This window comes from Apodemus sylvaticus, chromosome 20, assembly GCF_947179515.1.
Source record: "Apodemus sylvaticus chromosome 20, mApoSyl1.1, whole genome shotgun sequence".
In the NCBI taxonomy this organism is placed as follows: Eukaryota; Metazoa; Chordata; class Mammalia; order Rodentia; family Muridae; genus Apodemus; species Apodemus sylvaticus.
The window spans coordinates 55,439,520-55,466,502 of NC_067491.1; the positions used below are offsets into that span (position 1 = coordinate 55,439,520).

Here is a 26,983-nt window from a genome sequence, read left to right on the forward strand (position 1 = left end):
TCTACACTAGCAAATTATCAGTACACCTGACATCTCTAGAACAAAACAAAGCAAGCATGGTTCTCCTTCCCTAATTACTCTGAAATTCTCCTCACCTCTAGGACAAACCAAATCCACATCTTCACTCCTGCCTCTGGAAAATAAGCAGACATTAAAATAGAATACATTGTATTAACATACAAAGTGCTAAAAAAAAAGCATAAGACACACATCTTTCTGTATAGGTATACACCTATAGGCGTGCACAGAAACTCCATAAAAGGAAAAAAATTGAAAATCCTGTTATAAGAGGAAAAGTACTACTGAGTTTGCTTTCTGTTGACCATCATCTACTGCTTGGCAGAAGACCTGGCCTCCTCAGTAGTTTGCATCCTAAACAGGAATCAGAAAAACAAGCTGTTTTTTTTTTTAATTTTTCTTTCTTTCCTCTCTCTCTCTCTCTCCATCTATCTATCTCTTTACCTATCACCTTAATTTTCATTTGGACATAGCTTCTTGATTAGGATCCAGGTTTTGTAATGACTTCCATACTTAACATTGGGAAGCCATCAACCTCAAATATATCCATGCTGGCATACTGTCTATAAATTCTTAACTGTAATTGTCCTACTATGTTTAGAAGGATGTGTTTTCTTGGTGTTCTCTATCCACTCTGAAACTTACATCTTCCTAACAACTCTCTTGCAGGGTTCCCTGTGTTATGCAGAAAAGGAAATAGTGGAATCATGCAATTCATTACTGAGCGTTCCAAGGTCTCTCAATATGTGCACATGGAGAGTCACTGTAATTACATTCAGGCATTTACTGCAGAAGGCAATTTCTCTTATTATGTCTAAGCTTGAGAATGATCTATGACTATAGTAGAATGTTGTTAGGACTCATTTTATGGCTACATTCCATAATAATATGTGATTGCCCAATATGTGTATGGCCGATCTAGTCTCAAAACAATATTCACCCCAATTGTATATATAACCGGTCCATCTCAGAGGGTAAACCTTAAACCAAATCCCATGGGATTTGTTCCAATTTTTTACTAGTGTATGTTGTAGGCAGGGTACTATAGGGGATTAAAGGGTTTTTACCTGATTTGGTGTTTATCTTTTTCCTCTGGAAACATGCAAAATACCATTGATTACCATGAAGACTACTTAGTAAGAGTGAAGTTTTTAGGTAGGTACTTGCTCAAATCCATGTTTCAGTGTTTTATGTGCCTGTTGTCTTCAGCAAAACAGCAATACAACATTAACATAAGATTGTGTGAATCCAATTTTGTCTTAATTCTTTTCCATCTCTTAAAAAAAACAATGTTTATTTATTTATTTTTATTCAATATATTCTTTATTTACATTTCAAAAGTCCCTGAAAGTCCCATAAGCTCTCTTCCTTCCCCTTGTTCCCCCCATCCACCCCTTCCCAGGCAACTATACAAACGTTTAAAATGGAAATTGTAATAAAAAAAAAACAGAATAAGATGAAATGATGCCTAAAGGAAACAAAGAAAAGTGCCCCACAACATGAACAAAAGAAAATTTGTATTGTGTTTTCCTTTTTTTTTATTCGATGTATTCTTTATTTAATTTCAAATGATATCTCCTTTCCTGGATCCTCCATCCCTGAAAGTCCCACAAGACCTCTTTGCTCCACCTGTTCCCCAATCCACTCCTTCCTTCTTCCCTGTCCTGGTACTCCCCTACACTGCAGCACTGAGCCTTTCCAGGACCAGGGGCCACTCCTTCCTTCTTCTTGAGCACCATTTGATATGTGAATTGTGACTTGGGTATTCCAAGCTTCTAGGCTAATATACACTTATCAGTGAATGCATACCATGTGTGTTCTTTTGTGATTGGGCTACCTCACTCTGGATGATATCCTCCAGTTCCATCTATTTGTCTAAGAATTTCATGAATTCATTGTTTTTAATGGCTGAATAGTACTCCATTGTGTATATATACCACATTTTCTGTATCTATTCCTCCACTGAGGGAAATCTGGGTTCTTTCCAGGTTCTGGCTATTATAAGTAAGGCTGCTATGAACATAGTGGAGCATGTATCCTTATTACATATGGGGAATCCTCTGGGTATATGCCCAGGAGTATTATGGTGTAGTCCTCTGATAATATCATGCCTAGTTTTCTGAGGAACCACCAGACTGATTTCCAGACTGGTTTTACGATCTTGCAAACCCACCAGCAGTGGAGGAGTATTCCTCTTTCTCCACATCCTCACCACGACCTGTTATCTCCTGAGTTTTTGATCTTAGCCATTCTGTCTGTGTGTTGTGTTTTTCAACTACAACACAAGACATGACCCGTCTCTGGAATGTGGGTGGCATGACCACTACAACTACACTGTAGAAAACTGATTTTCTCTTGTAAACAGATATGAAGAGAAAATATTTGTTCAGGGATAGGACTTGGAGTCCATGTCCACTTGCACTACTAGGATATTTTGTGGCTTGTACCTGTGCATATATTATTCATGCTTCCAAAATCTCAGAAATCCTTCTGAGTCTTCAGCTTCCAAAGCACTGGTGACACAGTTCTCTGACACACTACAATGCATCCTGCATAGCAAGACTCAAACTCTACTCTGTTTGCCCTAGTAAAACCTGTTTTGTCATCTCAAGTTCTAAGAGCTAAGAGACACTCCTTCCACTTGGTGTAATGGCCATTTACTTACAGTAGAGGGGGCAATGTCTGAGTCATTTAGCTCAGCTGAGTCTGATTCCTTCTCAGCTGTGGAAATGAGCATCTCCTTGTACAGGAGAATGAATGCTTTCTCTAGAACAGGAATATCTTGAGGGCCAATGGATTATAAAGCTTGTTGTGAGAATATGTTTTCAAGAAATAGAAGGTATAATGTACAATCTGACCCACATGTCCCCAAAATGTGAGCTAAGCAAGAAACACATAAAAGAACATGCTAAACTGCATGGGGGAGATATCAAAACGACTCAAGGCTACAAAAGTATTACAGGCAAGTTATTAAATCTAAAAATGGAAGAGGTGGTTATTCTCAGGAAAATAAATATAGGTATTTTAAAATGTAATACTATGCAAGTTTTAATATCGTAATTTATTCGTGTAATTTTGAAGACAGTTTGAATCTGGCATTTTCAAAATAACATAACACTTTGGAACAAAGATGCAGACTAAAAGTCCTGCACTGGAAGCCAAAATGGAGAAGACCTCCACAGCCACCATGTCCTTCCCTTTGGTGCTGTGGTAGACAGGAAGGAAGGTGACCCACACACTGCAGAACACCAGCATGCTGAAGGTTAGGAATTTGGCTTCATTGAATCTATCAGGCAGATTCCTGGCCAAGAAAGCCACAGTGAAGCTTCCCAGAGCCAAGGATCCCAAATATGACAGCACAAGGTGGAAGGCAAAGACTGAGCCTTTGTTGCACACAATGATGATCTGCCCATGTTCAGACTGTGTATCTGTATCAATAAAAGGAGGTGGTACTGCTAGCCATATTCCACAGAGAACAAGTTGGATCAGCGTACAGAGGGGAATGACAAAGTTAGGTGCCCCTGATATCAACATTGATCTCATTCTTCTTCTTGGAGTAGTAATCTTGAAAGCCAGAACCACAGTAATTGTCTTGGCCAAGACAGTAGATAAAGCCACTGTGAAAAAGACACCAAATGTGATCTGCTGCAGGATGCAGGTACCCATGTTAGGATGCCCAATAAAAAGCAAAGCACAGAGGAAACAGAGTGTGATGGAGATTAATAGGATGTAACTGAGATTGCGGTTGTTGGCCTTCACAATGGGAGTGTCACTGTATTTCACAAAAGTACCAAATACAAGACTTGTGAGTACAGAGAAACACAGGGACATGCAAGCAAGAGCCATTCCCAGTGGGTCTTCATAGGCCAGATAGGAGAGATGCCTTTTCAGGCAGTGTGTGTGCTCTATGTTGGCATACTCATCAGGTAGACAGCTCACACACTGTTCCAGATCTGCTGGAGAACATTAACAAGAAACCTTAATAAATTTCCTCATTATACACTCGATCATTTAGTATCTGTATTAATCAGAGGATATCACAATAAATATTTTGTTGTTCAGCAACAATTCTCTTGTTTGATGTTGTAGGGAGCAGTAAGATCATGATGCGCTGAAGCAGTTTGTCCCTGGTAGTATAACATACCACTTTCAAGATAAAGAGAGAAGACACTTACTTTTAAGAATTATCTCTGATATTGATAAAAGTTTTTAAAAGTCATAATTTAAAAGATCACAAATTGGTGAATTTCTTGGGCATTAAATGTTGAAATGTATAATCTTTCTGATTTTTATTTTAAAGTTTTGAAACTGGTACATCATAAGTACTTATGAAGCTAGAATAACTTCATTTTTTGTTATGGTATAACAAAAACTGTAAGACACCAAAAGTAGGTTACATGGGGTTGTTTGAATGAGAATGACACACATGGGGTCATATTTATCTGCTTGTTATTTATTATTTATTATTATTATTTATTATTTATTGAGTACCAAAATTTGAAATGACTAGAAGCTGTGTCCTAGTTGAAGAAAGTGGGCCAATAAGCATAGGCTATGAGATTTTAAAACCTCCAACAATCCAATGGATTTTTAAATCCTGCTGCCTGAAGATGCTGTATAAAACTCTCAGTTACCTCTCTAGAAACATGCCTTCTCAAGAAACATCAGCATACTCAACTCCCCAATAAATAGACACAGTCTGAGAGGCTGGGTTATGTAAAGAGGTTCCATCATTCTGTTTCATACAAGAAACATACTTAAAAAACAAGGACAAAAATATGTCAACACTGAGTTGTATATTTTAAAATAAATTTCATTTGTTTGATTTTTTAAAAAAGCTTAAAAGGGAGTGAATTCCAGAAAAAAATGGCTCAGCGGTAAAGAGCATTCATTGACAGCTCCTCCAGAGGACCAGGGTTCAATCCCAGATGCATTGTGGGAGTTCACAGATTCCTTTAATTCCTATTACAGTGGATCTGATATACTCACATAGACATACATGCAGGCAAAACAATAATGAGCATATAATACAATAATTATATATTTTAACTTGAAAATAATGAAAAAGAAAAATAAATAATAAATAAATGAATAAAGGTTTGAAGAGAGCAGAAATTCATGACCCATGTGTAAACATAATAAAAATTTTATACACTGAGACAATAGGCAACATCAAATTGAATGGAGAGAATGGTGAATCGATCACATTAAAATCAGGGGCAAGACAAGGATGCTCACTATCTCTCTCCCTATCTTTGAAATATACTATTTGAAATTATTGCTAGAACAATTAGACAACAAATGGAGATCAATGGGATAAAAATTGGAAAGGAAGAAGTCAAGGTATTACTATTTGCAGAATGATCATATGTATAAGGGATCCCCAAAATTCTACAAGAGAACTTCTAAAGCTAACGAACAACTTCATCAAAGTGGCGGATATAAAATTACACTCAAACCAGTCAGTAGCCTTTGTTTGTAGAAATGTTTAGTTGCTGAGAAATAAATTAGAGAAACAAAACCAGTAACTGTAGCCTGGTTACTGAGCAGTAGGATTAACAGTGAAAATAACCATGTGACCAAAGAAATCTGCATGTTCAATGCAATACCCACCAAAATTCCAACACGACTCTTCAAAGGCATGGGAAGAGCAATGCTAAACTTCATATGGAAAATAAAAATTGCACGATAATCTCAACAATTCTGCAAAATAAAAGAACTTCTGGGGTGATCACCATCCCTGTCTTGCAAGTGTACTACAGAGAAATGGTGATAAAGATCACATGCTATTGATACAGAGACAGACAGGTCAATGTATGGCATAGAATCAAAGACCCAGAAATAAATCCCCACAGGAATATACACTTGATCTTTGACAAAGAATTCAAAACCATAAAGTGGAAAAAGAAAATATCTTCAAAAAGTAGTGATGGTCTAACTTGTGATTCGCATGTAGAAAATTGGAAATCAATCCATTTTTATCATCCTGCACATAACTCAAGTACAAATGTGTCAACGAAAAGAAAATAAAACCAGAAACACTAAATCTAATGGAAGAGAAAGTGGGGAAATAGCCTTGAACACATTATTGGCACAGGAGAAATTTTCCTGAACAGAACACCAACGTCTCAGAGTCTAAGTTCAATAATTGATAAGTGGGACTTCATAAAAAAACGGAAAGACTTTGGTAAGGCAAAGGATACCATCAATGGGAGAAAAGAACATCCTGCATATTGGGAAAAGATCTTCCCTGAACAAGGGTTATTATCCAAAATATACAAATAACTCAAAAATTTAGACTCCAGAGAACCAAATAACCCTATTAAAATTGGGTTGCAGGCCTCAATAGAATTTTCAAGACAGGAGTCTTGAATGGCTGAGAAGCTCTTACAGAAATGTTCAGTATGCTAATCCATCAGGGTAATGCAGCACAAAACAACCATGAGATTTCACTTTACAGCAATCAGAATGGCTAAGATAAAAAACTCAAGTGACAGCACAAGCAGGCCCCAGATATGGAGAAATGTGAACACTCCAGCAAACCTGTACAACTGCTCTAAAAAACAACTTTATGGTTCTTTAAAAAGTTGGAAATAGTTCAACCTGAAGACACAACTATACCACTTCTGGACACATACCCAAAAAGATGCTCTAGCAAAGATAGCACAGGACCAGAAGGTTTTAGTGCAGAATTCTAGTAGAACAAAGAACTAATATGAACAGTCTTCGAATATACCACAAAAAATAAAGAGAAGAAACACTACACAACTCATTCAATCAAGTCACAATTATGCTGATACCAATACCACATGAAGATCCAACAAAGAAAGAGATCTTCAGAACAATTTCACTTATGAAAATATCTGTGCAAAAATACTCAAAAAAAATTCATGCCAACTAAATCCAAGAACACATCAATACAATCTTTCACCACAATCATGTAGGCTTCATGCCAGGGATGCAAGAATGGTTCAACATATGGAAATCCATCAATGTAATCCACTACATAAACAAACTCAATGGTCATAAAAAACACATGATCATTTGATTAGATGCTGAAAAACCATTTGACAAAATTCAGCATCCCTTCATGATAAAAGTCATGGAAAGATCAGGAATTCAACACCCATATCTAAAAATAGTAAAAGCAATATACAGAAAACCAATAGCCAACATCAAACTAAGTAGAGAGAAACTTGAAGCAATGCCACTAAAATCAGGGAATAGCTGCCCTCTTTCTCCATATCTATTCAATATAGTACTTCAAGTTAAGGCTAGAACAATTGGGCAACAAAAGGAGGTCAAAGTGATACAGATCGGAAAGGAAGAAATCAACGTATCACTATTTGCAGATGATATGATAGAACACTTAAGTGACCCCAAAAACTTTACCAGAGAAATTCTACAGTTGATTAACAACTTCATCAAAGTGGCTGGATATAAAATTATCTCAAACAAATCAGTAGTATTCCTATACTCAAAAGATAAACAGGCTGAGAAAGAGAATAGGGAAATGTACCCTTTACAATTGTCTCAAACAATATGAAGTATATTGATGTGACTGTAAGCAAACAAGTGAAACATCTGTATGACAAGAACTTCAAGCCTCTGAAGAAAGAAATTGAAGAAGCCCTCGGAAGATAGAAAGACCTCCAAACTTGTGATTGGCAGGATTAATATAATAAAAACAGCCATCTTGCCGCAAACAATCTACAGATTCAATGCAATCCCCATCAAAATCCCAACTTACTTCTTCATAGAGTTAGAAAGAGCAATTCTCAACTTCATGGGGAATAACAAAAAACCAGGATATAAGAACTGGGGGAATCAGAATCCTGGGTCTCAAGCAAAACTACAGAGCAAAACTGGTAAAAAGTAAATGGTCATGGTACAGTGACAGGCAGGCAGATCAATGGAATAGACTGAAGACACAAAAATGAACCCACACAGCTATGGTCACTTGATCTTTGACAAAGAAACTAAAAACATCCAGTGGAAAAAGACAGCCTTTCAAATCGTGCTGGTTCAACTGACAGCATGCAGAAGAATGCAAATCGATCCATTCTTATCCCCTTGATTAAATTTATTCTTAATTAATGTATATATAGTGTATCTCTATAGTGTCCTTTTGCTACTAATGGGGTACAAGAAGAATGGAGGAGTGGCCCCTTGTTCTGGAAAGACTCAGTGAAGCAGTATAGAACAAAATCAGAACAGGGAAGTGGGAAGGGTTGGGTGGGAAAACAGGGGGAGGGAAGGGGACTGATGGGACTTTCGGGAGTGGGGGACCAGAAAAGGGGAAATCATTTGAAATGTAAATAAATATATCAATAAATTTAAATATATATATATCTCAACATCAATAGAAGCAAAGGTTTTCCACTCTTTCCCTTCCTGTTCAATATAGTACTCGAATTCCTAACCAGAGTAATTAGAGAACTAAAGGAGATCAAAGGATTTTACATTGGAAAGGGAGAAGTCAGAGTATCACTATTTGCAGATGATAGGATAGTATAATTAAATGAGCCCAAAAATTCCACCAGAGAACATGTAAACCTGATAAACAACTTCAGCAAAGTGGCTGGATATAAAATTAACTCAAACAAATCAGTATCCTTCCTATACTCAAAGGATAAAGAGGCTAAGAAAGAAATTAAAGAAATGACACCATTTATAACAGTCACATATAATATAAAGTATCTTTGTGTGACTCTAAGCAAGCAAGTGAAAGATCTGTATGACAAGAACTTCAATTATCTGAAGAAAGAAATTGAAGATCTCAGAAGATGGAAAGATCTCCCATGCTCATGTATTGGCAGGATTAATATAGTAAAAATGTCCATCTTGCCTAAAGCAATCTACAGATTCAATGCAATAACCATCAAAATTCCAACTCAATTCTTCATAGAGTTAGAAAGAGCAACTCTCAAATTCATCTGGAATAACAGAAAACCAAGGATAGCAAAAATGATTCTCAATACTAAAAGTAGTTCTGGAAGAATCACCATCCCTGACCTCAAGCTCTACCAGAAAGCAATAGTGATAAAAGCTATATGGTATTGGTACAGAGACAGGCAGGAAGATCAATGGAATAGATTGAAGACCCAAAAATGAACCCACATACCTATGGTCACTTGAACATTGACAAAGGAGCAAAAACCATCCAGTGGAAAAAAGACAGCATTTTCAACAAATGGTGCTGGTTCACCTAACAGTCAACATGTAGAATGATGCAAATTTATCCATTATTATCTACCTGTACAAAGCTCACGTCCAAGTGGATCAAGGACATCCACATAAAGCTAGATACGCTGAATCTAATAGAAGAGAAAGTGGTGAAGAGTTTGGAATACATGGGCACAGGGGAAAAGTTCCTGATTAGAACACCAATAGCTTCTGCTGTAAGATCAAGAATTGACAAATGGTGTAAGATGAAATCTCAGGGTTGTTTTGATTTGCATTTCCCTAATGACTAATGAAGTTGAGCATTTTTTAAGATGCTTCTCTGCCATCCGAAGTTCTTCAGGTGAGAATTCTTTGTTTAACCCTGTACCCCATTTTTTAATAGGGTTGTTTGGTTTTCTGGAGTCTAACTTCTTGAGTTCTTTATATATATTGGATATTAGCCCTCTATCTGATGTAGGATTGGTGAAGATCTTTTCCCAATGTGTTGGTTGCCGATTTGTCCTCTTGATGGTGTCCTTTGCCTTACAGAAACTTTGTAATTTTATGAGGTCCCATTTGTCAATTCTTGCTCTTAGAGCATACGCTATTGGTGTTCTGTTCAGAAACTTTCTCCCTGTACCGATGTCCTCAAGGGTCTTCCCCAGTTTCTTTTCTATTAGCTTCAGAGTGTCTGGCTTTATGTGGAGGTCCTTGATCCATTTGGATTTGAGCTTAGTACAAGGAGACAAGAATGGATCAATTAGCATTCTTCTGCATGCTGCCCTCCAGTTGAACCAGCACCATTTGTTGAAAAGGCTATCTTTTTTCCATTGGATGTTCTTAGCCTCTTTGTCGAGGATCAAGTGGCCATAGGTGTGTGGGTTCATTTCTGGATCTTCAATCCTCTTCCACTGATCCTCCTGCCTGTCACTGTACCAATACCATGCAGTTTTTAACACTATTGCTCTGTAGTATTGCTTGAGGTCAGGGATACTGATTCCCCCAGATTTTCTTTTGTTGCTGAGAATAGTTTTAGCTATCCTGGGTTTTTTGTTGTTCCAGATGAATTTGATAATTGCTCTTTCTAACTCTGTGAAGAATTGAGTTGGGATTTTGATGGGTATTGCATTGAATCTGTATAGTGCTTTTGGCAAAATGGCCATTTTAACTATATTGATTCTACCAATCCATGAGCATGGGAGGTTTTCCCATTTTTTGAGGTCTTCTTCCATTTCCTTCTTCAGAGTCTTGAAGTTCTTGTCATACAGATCTTTCACATGTTTGGTAAGAGTCACCCGTCAGAATGGCTAAGATTAAAAATTCAGGAGACAGCAGGTGTTGGAGAGGGTGTGGAGAAAGAGGAACACTCCTCCACTGCTGGTGGGGTTGTAAATTGGTACAACCACTCTGGAAAGCAATCTGGCGGTTCCTCCGAAAACTGGGCACCTCACTTCGAGAAGATCCTGCTATACCACTCCTGGGCATATACCCAGAGGATTCCCCACCATGTAATAAGGATACATGCTCTACTATGTTCATAGCAGCCCTATTTATAATTGCCAGATGCTGGAAAGAACCCAGGTATCCCTCAACAGAAGAGTGGATGCAAAAAATGTGGTATATCTACACAATGGAGTACTATTCAGCCATTAGAAACAATGAATTCATGAAATTCTTAGGCAAATGGATGGAGCTAGAGAACATCATACTAAGTGAGGTAACCCAGACTCAAAAGGTGAATCATGGTATGCACTCACTAATAAGTGGTTATTAACCTAGAAAACTGGAATACCCAAAACATAATCCACACATCAAATGAGATACAAGAAGAAAGGAGGAGTGGTCCCTGGTTCTGGAAAGACTCAGTGAAACAGTATTCGGCAAAACCAGAACGGGGAACTGGGAAGGGGTGGGAGGGAGGACAGGGGAAGAGAAGGGGGCCTACGGGACTTTCGGGGAGGGGGGGCGCTAGAAAAGGGGAAATCATTTGAAATGTAAATAAATTATATCGAATAAAAAAAAAAGAATTGACAAATGGAACCTCATGAAATTGCAAAGCTTCTGTAAGGCAAAGGATACTATCAACACAAAACAACAACCAAAAGATGATTGGGAAAAGATCTTTACCAATCCTACATATGATAGAGATCTAATATCCAGTACAAAGAACTCAAGAAGTTTGACTCCAGAGAGCCAAATAACCCTATTAAAAGTGAGGTACAGAGTTAAAAAAAGAACTTTCACCTGAAGAATTTCAAATGGCTGAGAAGCACCTTAAGAAATGTTCAACATCATTAATCATTAAGGGAATGCAAATCAAAACAATTGTGAGATTTCATCTCACACCAGTCAGAATGGCAAAGATTAAAAACTCAGGAGACAGCAGGGGTGAGCAAGGATGTGGAGAAAGAGGAACACTCCTCCACTGCTGGTGGGATTGCAAGCTGGTACAACCACTCTGGAAATCAGTCTGGCGGTCCCTCAGAAAACTGGGGATGACACTTCCAGTGGACCCTGTTATACCACTCCTGGGTATATACCCAGAGGATTCCCCTGCATGCAATAAGGACACATGCTCCACTATGTTCATAGCAGCCTTATTTATAATAGCCAAAGCTGGAAAGAACCCAGATGTCCCTCAATGAAGGAATGGATACAGAATATGTGGTATATTTATACAATGGAATCCTACTCAGCAATTAAAAACAATGAATTCATGAAAATTTTAGGCAAATGGTTGGAACTGGAAAAAATACAGAACTTGATCAATGTAATCCACTAGCTAAAATCAAAGAATAAAATACAGGGTCATCTCATTTGATGCTGAAAAAAGTCTTTGACAAAATATAACACCCCTTCTTTTTAAAAGTCTTGGGGAAATCAGGAATGCAAGGCACATATGTAAACATAATAAAAATCAATATACAGCAAACCAATAGGCAACATCCAATTAAATGGAGAGAATACTTAAGCACTCTTACTAAAATTGGAAACAAGACAAAGCTGCCCACTCGCTCCCTATTTATTCAATATAATACTCAAAGTTCTAGCTAGAGCAATTAGACAATAAAAGGAGATCAAAGGGATAAAAATTGCAGAGTAAAAGGTGAAGGTATCACTATGTGTAGGAGATATGACAATATGCATAAGCAATGCCCAAAATTCCACCAGAGAAATGATACAGCTTATAAACAACTTCACCAAAATGGCAGGACATAAAACTAACTCAAATAAATGAGTAGCCCTCCTTTATATAAGTGATAAACAGAATGAGAAAGAAAGTAAGGAAGTGATATCCTTCAAAGTAGACACAAATAATATAAAATATGTTGGTGTAACTCTAAAAATGCAAGCGAAAGAACTGTATGACAAGAATTTCAAGTGTCTCAAGTAAGAAATCAAAGAAGACCTCAGAAGATGGAAAGATCTCCCATGCTCATGGATCAGCAGGATCATATAATTAAATGACCTTCTTACTAAAACAAAACAAATCTACAGAGTCAATATAATCCCCATCATAATCCTAACTCAGTTCTTCACAGAGATAGAAACAGCAATTGCCAACTTCATAGAGAATAACAAAAAAGACAAAACAGGACAGTGAAAACCATTCTCAACAATTAAAGAACTTCTGCGGGAATCACCATCCTTGACCTCAAGCTGTAATACAGACCTATGGTGATAAAGAGCACATGGTTTTGGTAGAGAAAGACATGTGGATCAATGGAATAGAATCAAAGACCAAGAAATAAACTTGGACACCTATTGATACTTGATCTTTGACAAGGAAGCCAAACCATATAGTGGGAAAAGAAAGCATCTTCAAAGAATGGTGCTGCTGGCCTAAGTGGCAGTCTGCAAGTAAAAGAAGGCAAATTGATCTATAATTATTTCCTTGTACAAAGGTCAAGTTCCAGTGCAACAGGGACATGCACATAAAACCATATATCTGTTCTGAATATAACAGAACAGATAATGGGAATAGCCTCAAACTCATTGGCACAGAGGAACTTTTCCAGAACAAAACACCAATGGCTCAGGCCTAAGATCAACAATTGACTAACAGGACTTCATGGGAAAAAAAAAGCTTTGGTAAAGCAAATGACACTGTCAGTAGGACAAAATGGCAGTGTGCTGATTGTGAAAAGATCTTCCCTAACTCTAAATCAGACAGAGGGCTAATATGTAAGTATATAAAGAACTTGAAAAGTTAGACACCAACAAACCAAATAACCTAATTAAAACATGGGGTACAGAGCTAAACAGAGAATTCTCAACTGAGAATCTCTAATGGCCAAGAAGCACATAAAGATGTGCTCAACATCCTAAGTCATTGGGGAAATGCAAATCAAAATGGAAATTCTCCCTTACAACAATCTGAATGAGTAAGATTAAAAACTCAGATAATGGAAGATGCTGGCAAAGATATGAAGTAGAAAAACGCCTCCATTGCTAGTGAGATTGCAAACTAATGCAACTACTATTTAAGTTAACCTCAAGGTTCTCCAAAAAATTGAAAATAGTACTACCTTAAGACTCAGTTATACTACTCCTGGGCATATACCCAAAAGATGCCTCACCATGTCACAAGGACACATACTAAACTATGTCGGTAGCATCTTTATTTACAATGACTAGAAGCTGGAAACAACATTGATGGCCTTCAACCAAAGAATTGATACAGAAAATGTGGTATATTTACACAATGGAATACTACTCAGCTATTAAAAATGAAGACTTCACAAATTTTGCAGGAAAATGAATAAAACTAGAAAATATCGTCCTGAGTGAGGTAACCTAGACCCAAAAGGACATGCATGGTATTTACTCACTGATAAGTGAATATTAGCCAAAATGTTCCAGGATTCAATTCACAGACCATATGAAGCTTAACAAGAAGGAAGGCTCAACTGTGGATGCCTCAGTTCAACTTAGAAGGGGGAGCAATAATCATGGGAAGCAGAGGGATAAGTGATCTTGGTGGGAGAGGTATGATAGGCAGAAGTGAAATTGAGGGCAGAATCATGTATACATGCAGAAAGGAGAGAAGTACAGAGGGTCTGGAGAATCATAGAACTATACAGGGTGTGGGATGGGAGATGGGATATCAATTAGAAAGTGCCAGCAACCAGGAATGTGAGAGGATCCCAGGACCCAGTGGAGATAACATTAGCCCAAATTCCCAACAGTGGGAATATGGAACCTGCAGATACCACCTGTACATTGAAATGGCCCTCAATTGAGGAATTGGGCCATGCACCCATCTCAAAATTTTTAATTCAGAACTGTTCCTGTCTAAAGGAAAAGAAGGGACAAAAAATGAAGCAAATATTGAATGAAAGGCCATCCAGAGACCAGACCAAGTGGGGTCCATTACATGGGCAGGCACCAAACCCTAACACTAGTGCTAATGCCATGATGTGCTTACAGACAGGAGCTGGGCATGGCTGTTCTCTGGAAGGGTCGACCAGCACCTGATTAAGACAGATGTAGAAACTTACAGCCAACCATTGTACTGAGCCAATGGAAGAGTTAGGGTAACGACTAATGGAGTAGAATGGGATTATAACCACATAGGAAGAACATTAGTATCACTGGACACCTCAGAACTCTCAGGAACTAAGCCATCAATGAAAGAGTATATGTGGACTTGTCTATGACCCCACTACATATGTAGAAGTCTGCCTTCTCTGTCCTCAGTGGGTTGGGATGTACTTGGTCCTGTGGAGGCTTGATGCCCCAGAAAAGAGAGATGCTAGAGGGATATGTGGGAGTTGGTGGGGGAACACCACTTAGAGGTGAATGGGAAGGGGTATGTGGTTGTGTGCTTATGGAGTAAGGACCGGGAAGGGGCCAACATTTGAAATGTAAATCAATAAAACAATAAAAATATAAAGAAAACATCGAACCAATTTTTGTGTGATATTTCTGCATGTTATATAATTATAATATTAATATTTTGAAACTATTTTTGCAATTTTTTTAATATTTTTATTTTCTCTATTCTTTGTTTACATTCCAAATGATTTCCCCTTTCCAGGATCCCCCCTCCCCATATGTCCCATAAACCTTCTTCTCTCCATCCCTTCTCCAATCACCTCCCTCCTTTTTCTCTGTCCTTATATTCCCTTCCCATGCTAGATCAATCCTTTCCAGGATCAGGTCCCTCTCCATACTTCTACATGGGAGTCATTTGTTATGCAATTTGTGCCTTGGGTATTCAGGGCTTCTGGGCTAATTTTTGCAATTTTTTAATGTTTTATTTATTTACATTTCAAATGTTATCCCATTCCCTGGTTTTCCCTCCACAAATCCCCTATTCCATTCCCCTCCCCCCAATTCTATGAGGGTGCTCACCCACCCACTCCCACTTCACTCAAGTAGCATTCCCCTAAACTGGGGCATCAAGCCTTCCCAGGACCAAGGGCCTCCCCTCCCACTGATGCCACATAAGGCCATCCTCTGCTACATATGCACCTGAAGTTATGGGTTCCGCCATGTGAACTCTTTGGTTGGTGATTTAGTCCCTGGGAGCTCTCAGGGGTCTGGTTGGTTGATACTGTTGTTTATGGTGTTGCAAATTCCTTCAGCTCCCTCATTACTTCCCCTAACTGTTCCATCGGGGTTCCCATGCTCATTCTGATAGTTGGCTACAACCCAACAACTGGAGCAAAGGCTGACTCTAAAGCTGCTGCCTATCTGTGGAATCCATTCCCAACAGGGATGCCATGTTTATCCTCAGTGGAAAAGAATGCATATAACTGTGCAGAAACTGGACACACCAGAGTGTGGGGGGTACCCAAGGGGTGCCCACCCTCTCAGAGAAGAAGGGGATGCAGAATGGAACGACAGACTACTGTGAGGTGGGGACCAGGTGGGAGGTCAGAGATTGCCATGAAAAAAAGTAAAATAGGGACAGATATATAATTGCAAATAATCTTGCTTAATACGAAGAGCAATAGAGTGTGTACAAGAAAAGAGAAACTCAAATGCTGTGCAGAATATATTAGTTTACTGTGGTCCGTAGAACCATGTAAGAAGAGTTGGGAATATAAAAATAGTTACCCATATCTCCATCAGTGTCAAAATAGTTTAGGGTTATGTGGTTTGATGGCATCTTTTCTAAAGCTATATACTGATAAGAAAAATAACTCTGTGTGTAGGAGTATACTTTTCATTTAAGAGACTTTATTCCTTAAATCAATTCTAGTTTATTGAATGCTTAGCAACTAGTTCAAAGATTTCATTACATAGTGTAGTCAGAGTTCTCTAAGGAAACAGAACTGAATATATATGTTGTAATATATATTATATTAATATGTATTATATTATTAATTATATATTATATAACTAATTTATATTAATATAGTATAAATAATGCATATATTATATATAATTATACAGTATATACATATTATTTATAGTATATTGTAGATGTTTTAAATATATTTCTATTATATAAATATATAATATGCTATATATTATAATATATTGTTAAATGCAGTTTTATTCATATATATATACTATTTCTTTTTTACATCCCCTCACTGTTATTTTGTTAAATGTGTTTTACAGGTTTTACTTTCTGCCATCATAAGGCACTCCAGATTCATCTTAAATATTGTGTGCACTGGTCTTAAAATCAGTTCTTTCCCATGCCAAGCTGGTTGACTCAAAATACTCTAGGCATGCTCGTTGCCTCTGTGGTGCCATTGCTTCAACGTCCCCGTGGCTGACAAAGCAAGGAAATATTTGGGACACTAGAGAGATGGTTCAATAGTTAAGAGTACTTACTAGTCTTACTACAAAATTTAATAGGCTAAATATCTTTACCATATTTTCAAGTTTTTATACATGTTTTTGCCTCCTGGGATATTCCAAGGAAGCCAGAGCCACTGGATCTCCAATAGCTAGATTTACAGCAATTTGTAAACGATCATATGTGGGTGCTTGACTCTGTCACAAGACATGAAGTTGTTCTCTACCACTAACCCATGACCCAGTGCCACAAAATTTTATAAAATAAACATGCAGAAAAGAATAAAAATTACAGTGTACACACCGGTGTTTCTCCCATGGCCCACTTCAAGTCTTCAGATATGTGCAGTTGTTGACTCTTTGGGAAATAAGGGAAGTAACCTCCTATTTTCAACTTTAGTCCAAAGCCTTGAGGAAAATTCCAAATGTTGAAAATCTCATATTCTGCACACAGGTTTTCTCTTAGATTCATGTTCACCAGTTCTCCGACAGGATTAGTAAATACCCTCTTCTTCAGCAATGAAGCAATCTAAATGAGATGCATCATTAGATGATTACATATGCCAACTCACTAAGGCAAAGTGACACTGTGAATGTCCAATAATTTATAATATATTACAGGAAAGCAACTGTATTGAAGGTGTCCTACCTAATGGAACACAAGATATCTCACAGGTAAAAAAAAAAAACTTCATATATATTTTATGACAGAAATTGACAAAACAAATGTTTTTGAACAATTGAGTAACATAATGACAGAGATGTGAACATTTATTAATTACATGAAAAGAGTCAGAAGTCATAAAATTCAGAAAGAGTGGAGGTTCTAGGAGTTGTTAACAGGAAGACAGGGGGTTTTAAAATCATGTAAATACAACACAGATATAAAAAATAAGTTTAATAAGAACAAAGTCCATATAACTGTGTATACAATTAATTGACACTTCATAAAATAATTATGCATGACCTTGACCAATGTGAATTCTATTTGTTAAGAAAAATGCTAGTTGTCACTTGAAAATTTTATGATAAAAATTCCAGTTACTATTTCAAATATTAAACTAATTTGGCAAAATATTGAGAAATATTCTGACAAAAGTAACTAATCTTCATATAAAAATGTTGTCATACATTGAATGTTAGTGTTGTTCAATCTATTTATCTACAAAGTTTACATTAGGGAGTTTTAAGTTATATAAATCCTGATATTGAGAGAAGTCTCTGCCAAATTTATAGCAGCATTTCTGAAGCCATTTAAAAATAACATAATTTAAGTATTATAGAAAGTAAGATACCTTACCTTCTGACAATCATAGAATATTCCAATGGATTCTTCTGTTTCCTGAGAGTCTACTTGTTGAAGAATGGCTTCATGGTAAGTGTGGGCCACAGCATACACAGCATTGTATAAATTGTAACCTTCTTCACTCAGGACCATATCAAAATTATGCTGGGATAACCATTCCAATGAAGTGTTGAAAGAATAATGATTCATTGAGCTATAGTTGGTATTGGAACCTGAACAATTAAAAGAATTCCACTTCTGTCTCATTTGAGAAATATCTACTGGATATTTTGAAGTGTTCATTGTTTCCATAAAGTTTCTAAATTTAGATATCTCAACATGATGCTGTGCAAAAGTGACAGTGCCATGGAAGGCATCAAGGATGAAATCTCTTTTACGTGTGATGACATCCCATTGTGAGGTGGTGACCCAGATTCTCTGTACACCTAAATATACCCATCTTCTGAAGCTACCTTCTAGGGTAGAGATCATTTCACCATAAATGATAACAACCTTTGCTGAAGATGTTATGATTCTAGTATCATATATTTCAGCCCTGGTCATGTATGTCTGCACGCTATCAGGGATCACATTCACAAAGGCTAAACAGACTCCATTTCTATGCATCTCTTCTCTTAAATCCAAGAGAAACTGAGTTCCCTGGTCATTATCCAAAATGAGCAACCCGATCCAGTTCCATGTAAAATAATCCATTAAAGAGACCATGGCATGAGGTAAACATGTATCCTTGTGTGCTATCTGGTAGACATGGGGAAATCGGACATTGTCACTCAGGATAGGATGAAATGGTCCAAAGAAAATCTGAAGGATGAAGAACAGAGGAAACAATGTGAGTAATATGACTGGCTGGAAGTCCATTCTCAGCTATGAGTTGTGTTACTTACCTTCCAGAACTCCTCCAAAGGACGATAAGTTTACCCTGTAAATGTTCTGTATTATTCCTATTGGATTCTATAATATTTATCTGAATATAATATTTATCTGAAAGTTCAATAAAACATTTGCTTATTTTTCCAGTTCATTCATTCTCATGATATAAACTTTACTGTCCTGTCAATATCTGATTCCTTAATACTTTAGAATATAAAGACAAGCACATCCAGACCCATGCTGCCCATTCATTCTCTGTGGGAACTTGGGATAGGCACAGACCAACCGTTAACTCTTCTTTTCCCAGAGAGCCTCACCTTTTGAGAACTGGAAGAGAGTTCCAGTTTTAAAGACATAGTCCATGATGGTCCTGTAAGACCTATGTCACATCCAGGAAATATACACACATAATTTGGAAAATTATTATTTTTTTGTGGTAAATTTATTTCATCAATTATTTCCAATGTATCAAAACACATGTCAACAGGGAAGGTAAATATCAAAGACATGTTGGGTAAAAGGTAGGGGTTCCTGTTAATCTCATCAGTAGCAAAAAGCAGTATAAGAATAAACTCATATTTCCATGTTGGTATTCTAAAAAAAAAGCACAGTAGCATTATGGAGGATGTTGCAGACATGAAATATTCAAATCAATTGAAGTAATATTTACACTATATCCCCTATATATTTCTGCTTAAATTCTATCTGCCCTAATATAAAGGCATAGAAGAAGAGACCTTTAAAGCTGAAATTATTTTCAGAATTCATCAAACTAGATGACTCTTATATGAGATATTTTGAGTTAATGAAAATTCATAAAGTGCTTGTTTGATCTCTGAATTCCATCCATGAACTAGAACACAACATAAGACATCCAGTTTGCTATATATTGGTCTTTCAATTCTCATTCTAGAGAAAAATAAAAAAAAAATGTGACTTGAATCACAACTGTCTTTTCTTCAGAGATTAGTTTGATCATATATTCAAACTGCGTGAATTCAAAACTCCATTCATATGAAAAGACTATTTGTAATTAGTTATGAGAATTTTGTAGCCAACAACATTTATTGGACATATTAGCTGAAGTTCTGGCTGGATACATATATATTTCAGAGTGGTTTCAAAAGAGAGTATATTAGCACTATACATTACTAGTGCATTTGGTCCTTTGAATTTTCTCCTGTCTGCAACTGAGATCTTCAGGGAATCTCCATTTATCAAATCTGATCTTTGTTACTTTAGAAAAATTCCAAAGCCTTTTTCTTCTTTCCTCTTAACAAAAATGTAGAGCCTCTCTTCCAAACAGCATATCCCTGGTTCAGCAATCTGATGTCACAAAAAGTATAGATTGATTCAATCCAGCAGTACCTGCTACCCACACACCTTTTTAAAAGGCCTACGCTATTTTGTTCTGATGAAAAGGGAATACACCATACAATTAAAATCATTTCACTTATGAGTACCTTCATTTTGATAATATAAAACAATTAATATGATTTATTGAGACAGAGTTCCTTTGCATTGGCCAGACTGACTTGAATTTTTTCTGTAGGCTAGGCAAGCCTCGAACACACAAGGAACCTACCTGTCTCTGCCATGGTCTCCCAAGTATTCAGATCAAAGGCCTAGATTTATTTCCTTATTTATTTATTTATTCATTTCCTTATTTATTTATTTATTTATTTATTCATTTATTCATTTATTATCTATGTATGCTTCAAAATATTTATATCAATTTCCATTCCATCCTTCTTTGGAAATTAAAATCTATGTGGATAAATATCCTACATACCCTGTTCTTTGTATAAATTAATTTAATATTTTTCTCGTTATTTTACTTCATTCAAATTGCCTTTCATTCGCTGAGGGTTTTTGACTTGAGCCATGTGCCATTTGCTAGACTGAGCGGTCACCAGTTTCCACATGGGAGCCCACGTTCAAGGAAACCAGCTGCTTAAGGTAGCATTGACACCTTAATTCAGGTTATTCTCTATAATTCTTTTGACTGCAGGATGTATGAAGCCCCACTCTCTGCTCTCTGCGCAGCAGGACTTTGCCTGCCTCACTGCACAGCTAGGGCTTTCCACATTTGCAGGATTAGGCTGAATCTCTACAGCAACACAGCAGCACCATGGAAGAGCCCAGGCTGACTTTTGAGTCTGACAATTTATAGCTTATGAGTTCTGACATTTGCCAATCGGTTTGGGGTTGGACACATAGCTGTATTTTAGTCTACTCTTCAACGCCAGGAATCACCTCCTGGAATCATGTGTACCAAACCAGCATTCATAATATTCCCAGACTCTCCCTTACCACCTCACAAGACTTAGGAAAAACCAAACCTTTCAAATGAACTATTTCTCCCCATCTTCCTAGTCTTAAAGAGACAGCACACATTTTAATTGGAGTTTCTGAAATCAATTTTGTTAAATGTGAGTTCTTAATAGCTTCTCGGCCTTTTGGCTAAGATCAAGTGTAAATGTGAGTTCTTGCCCCCACAATGTTTTGGTAATTTGTTGTAGTTCATATTTAATATTGAGCTGGGGGAGTTCTATGCAGCCTTTGAGCATTCAGTTCCCAGATGAAAGACACACACCTTTAGTTTTACAATAACTGTTTATACCACTAGAGCTGGGAGGATATCTACGCTCTAAACTGTTAGAATTTACTTTCCGATCAATAATCATGTTCCATCTGGGCATATCTTAGATCCAAATGACTGGCACTCATGGTCAATTTCAGTCCTACACCATGTAACATTGTCCTCTCAACACCTTCTCGCTATTCTTCTCATGATCTCTCTTTACACCCCCAAACCCAGGAACTCAAATCTGGCCTATCTCTCTTCTGCTATAAGTATCCTTATTCACCAGCCAGGTCTAAATTAGGAGGCAAGGTTACCTAGAATCCCTTGGGTCTACTTTAGGATTCTTTCATCCCTGTAGGACAACCAGGCCTTGGCAGCTAGTATTTAGCATCACAATACACTATTAGAAGACCAAATCTGAACAGAACTCCATGACAAATCAAATCAAGCCTCAGCAGATACCAGAAGATAAAAAAAAAAAAAAAAAAAAAAAAAAACCTTGCATCTTATCAGAACACCATGAATTAAAGGTGGACAGAAACAGCAGAAAGCACACAAACTCATAGAAATTAAGTAAGTTTATACTCATTGACAAATTTATCAAAGAAAAAAATAAATGAAAGAGTTTCAAAAATTCAATGAAAATTAAGGCACAAAATACCCAAACTTATGGGTAAAAATGAAAGCAATGCTAAGAGAAAAGTTGACATCACTAAATGCCTTCACAAAGAAATTAGACAGCTCTCATACTAGCAATTTAAAAGAACACCTGAAATCTCTAGAAAAAAAGAAGTAAATACACCAAGAAAGAGTAGACAGGGGTTTCCATCAGTCCCTGAGCTGATCCTCTGACACAGGGCTCCATACCCAAATAGCACCTGGAGAGAAGGAGTGTAGACAAGCCTGTGAACTGAGGAAAAACTACCACTGCTGCTCAGAGGGAACCAACAAGAACCGACAGGACACAGGAACCTAGGAGCAGCCTGGGACAGGAGACTTCCAGTTTCTGTTTACACCCAGAGCTGATCCTGTGTCACAGCACTACACACACAAATACAAGTATGGGACACCTGGCCTCCCAGGAGAACTGACACACCAACGAGCACAGGTAAGACCACCACTTCTGTTCAAATTCCTGGCCCAAGAGGCATCCTCCCAGAGCCATCAGTACACAGGTACCAAGGAACAGCTGAGGACAGGATCCCTCTGGTTTCTCTCTGAACCCCAGAGCTGACTCTGTACCATAGCACTTCATACTCAGATTCCTCTCAGAGATAGCTGGTCTCCAAGGAGCACTGACACAGAGGCTTGCAAGAGGGACAAGCCACAGTCAGAGACAAGAAGAACAGCTAACACCAGAGATAACCAGATGGAGAGAGGGAAGGAGAAGTACCTAAACAATAGAAACCAAGGCTACTCAACATCATCAGAACCCAGTTCTCCCACCACAGTGATCCCTGGATACCCCAACACACCAGAAAAGCAAAACTCTGACTTAAAATTATATCTGGTATAGGGGAATACTAGGACAAGGAAGCAGAAGTGGGTGGGTTGGTGAGCCTTGGGAGGATGGATTGGATAGAGGGCTTTCAGTGGGGAAACAAGGAAAGGAATTTTTATTTGAAATGTAAATAAATAAAATAGCCAATGAAAAATAAATAAATAAAATCACATCTCATGGTGCTGATAGAGGACTTTAAGAAGGACATAAATTACACCCTTAAAGAAATACATGAGAACACAGGTCACAGGTAGAGAAGCCCTTAAAGAGAAATCACAAAAATCCCTTAAAGAATTGAAGGAAAACAAAATGTACCAGGTAAAGGAATTGAACAAAACCATCCACAATCTAAAAATGGAAATAGAAACAATAAAGAAATACAAGCATCACCAACAGAATACAAGAGATAGAAGAGAGAATCTCAGGCACAGGAGATACCATAGAAAACATTGACACAGCAGTCAAAGAAAATGCAAAATGCCAAAAGCTCCTAACCCAAAACATCCAGGAGATCCAGGACACAATGAGAAGACCAAACCTAAGGATAATAGGTATAGAAGAGAATAGCCATTCCCAGCTTGAAGGGCCAGTAAATATCTTCAACAAAATTATAGAAGAAAACTTCCCTAACCTAAAGAAAGAGATGCACATGAACATAAAAGAAGCCTACAGAATTCCAAATGGATTGTACTAGAAAAGAACATCCTCCCATAACATAATATTAAAAGCACCATATGCACAAAACCCAGAAAGAATATTAAAATGAATAAGCGGAAATGTCAAGTAATATATAAAGGCAGTCCTATCAGAATTGCACCTGACTTCTGACCAGAGACTATAAAAGCTAGAAGATGCTGGGTAGATTGCATACAGACCTCAGAGAACACAAATGCATACAAAATCTACTATACCCTGCAAAACTCTCAATTACCATAGATGATAAAGCCTAGATATTCCATGACAAAATCAAATTTACACAATATCTTTTCCACAAATCCAGCCCTACCAAGGATAATAGATGAAAAACACAAGTACAAGGAGAGAAACTACACCCTAGAAAAAGTAAGAAAGTAAGATTCTTTCAACAAACCCAAAAGGAGATAGTAACACAAACTTAAAAATAACATCAAAAATAACAGGAAGCAACAATCACTGTTCCTTATTATCTCTTAACATCAATGGACTCACTTCCCCAATAAAAAGGCATAGACTAACAGACTGGATACTTAAACAGGACCCAGCATTTTGTTGCTTTCAGAAAATGCACCTCAGTGTCAAACACAAACACTATCTCAGAGTAGAGGGCTAAAAAACAATGTTCCAAACAAATGGTCCCATGAAACAAGCTGGAGAAGCCATTCTAATATCAGATAAAATTGAATTTCAACCAAAAGTCATCAAAAAAAGATAAGGAAGGACACTTCATATCTATCAAAGGAAAAATCTACCTATTCATCAAAGGAAAATTCTGACCATCTATGCTCCAAATATAAGGGCACCCACATTCATAAAAGAAACTTTACTAAAGTTCAAAGCACACATTTTACCTCACACAATAATAATGGGAGATTTCTACACCCCACTTTCATCAAAGGAAAGATCGTGGAAATAAAAACTAAACAGAGACACAGTGAAACTACCAGAAATTATGAACCAAGTGGATTTAACAAATATCTATACATTTCATCCTAAATAATAGAACATACCTTCTTTTAGTACCGTATGGTACCTTCTCCAAAATGAACTAAATAATTGGTCACAAAACAGACCTCAACATATACAAGATTGAAATAATCTCATGCATCCTATCAAATCACCACTAACTAAGGCTGGTTGTCAATAATAACAAAAACAACAGAAAGCCCATATACACATGGAAGCTGAACAATACTCTACTCAATGATAACTTAGTCAAGAGAGAAATAAAAAAAGAAATTAAAGACTTTTTTATACTTTAATCAAAATGAAGGTAAAACATACAAACAGATACACCAAATTTAATCCAAAAGAAAGTGAAGAAGAGCCTCCAGCACATGGGACAGGGGAAAAGTTCCTGAACAGAACACCAATCAACAATCTGATCAACAATCAACAAACAGGACCTCATAAAATTGCAAAGATTCTATAAGGCAAAGGATACTGTCAATAGGACAAAATGGCAAGCCACAGATTGGAAAAAGATCTCTACCAATCCTACTTCTGATAGAGGGCTAATATCCAAAATAAACAAAGAACTCAAGAAGTTAGATTCCAGAGAACCATGTAACCCAATTTTTAAAAATGGGGTACAGAGCTAAACAGAGAATTCACAGCTAAAGAATCCCAAATGACTGAGAAGCACCTAAAGAAATGTTCAACATCTTTAGTCATCTGGGTAATGCAAATCCAAACAACCTTAAGATTCCACCCCATACCAGTCAGAATGGCTAAGTTCAAAAACTCAGGTGACAGCAGATGCTGGCAAGGATGTGGAGAAACAGAAATACTTCTCCATTGCTAGTGGGACTACAAGCTAGTAAAATCAGTCTGAAAATCAGTCTGGCAGTTCCTGAGAAAATTGGAAACTTTTATTCTGAAGACCCAAATATACATCAATGCAATCCACCATATAAACAAGCTAAAAAACAAAAAACATAATCAGCTCATGCTAAAAATTATTTTATAAAATTTAACACATTTTCTCATAAATGTTTTAGAGCAATTATGGAAATAAGGGACATATGTAAAAAATAATAAAGCCAAATTAGACTAAGCCTATAGCCAACATCATGTTAAGTGGAATCACAAAGCAATTCCAGTAAAATCAGGAACAAGACAATGCTTCTCACTTCTATAATATTTATGCATTATACTACTTGAAGTTTTAACTAGAGAAATAAGACAATAAATCAAGGAGATAAATGATGGAAAGAATGAAGTCAAAGTATCTTTTTTTGCAGATGATATGATAGTGCATCTCAGTGACTCAAAAAATACAATTAGGGAATCCTTTCCAGAAACGTGAAGATACTGTGATGCAGGCTTTTTATAATAATCTCGTGCCAGTGGTGTGGATTCTGTTTTCATGTCAGATCATCAGACACTGTGCAATGACAACACTCAACATAAGGAGATTCATGAGGAGGCAGGCTCTCTTACCTTATATCTCAGTGAACTGGCGTCTAACATAAAAAATACACACTACAATGAAATGCATTTGAAAATATTAAAATAATGATTTTAAAGAGAAAATTTTCTGTAGTTTATAATTTCAGAGGAAAGAACATAACAGTTTTTTTATTCATGACATTTAGGCAGGAAGTGGAGAAGGTAATGATTTACCTAAAATCAATGAGAGTGTTATAAAAATCTTCCTCTACAAATTCTGGAGACAGGAAAAGAAAAAAGTAACAGTCAGTTCTCATATCTCCATCATCATCTGCATTGTACTTTATTCTCCAAAAGCAGCTGATGTCTGTCAAACTGCACAAGATGAGAGAAAGCTTCAGAAGCAATAAGGACACAATGAGAGCACACTGCTCCCTCATGTCTTCCAGTATCTAAGACTGAGCAGATGTAAAAACAGTTCCTCGTGCAGACAAACATAACACACACACCTCTGTGCCTCTTTTATGACTGTGAATGACTTGGTGAAGGAGGACACATTTATATCCCCTAGTTCCCTTATACAATATTGTGTCATACTCCCTAGATACATCTGAACTATTCTGGCCTCGGGATCTGGATATGAGGTCTGCAATATTTTTCAAGACTAGTAAGAAAACATGTTATGAAGGCC

General features: G+C 37.1%; 1 protein-coding gene across 1 annotated transcript; it reads right to left on the bottom strand.

Annotated features, from left to right (window-relative positions):
* Window positions 1–3,066: 3,066 nt before the first annotated feature.
* On the bottom strand, window positions 3,067–26,732 carry LOC127670573 (vomeronasal type-2 receptor 116-like). Its single transcript, XM_052165074.1, has 6 exons — window positions 26,527–26,732; window positions 19,446–19,711; window positions 18,242–19,089; window positions 17,246–17,470; window positions 14,561–14,657; window positions 3,067–3,974 (listed from the first exon to the last, which is right to left on the bottom strand). Exons 1-6 carry the CDS (start codon window positions 26,730–26,732, stop codon window positions 3,067–3,069), a joined length of 2,550 nt encoding a protein of 849 aa, XP_052021034.1.
* Between the last annotated feature and the right edge of the window lie 251 nt (window positions 26,733–26,983).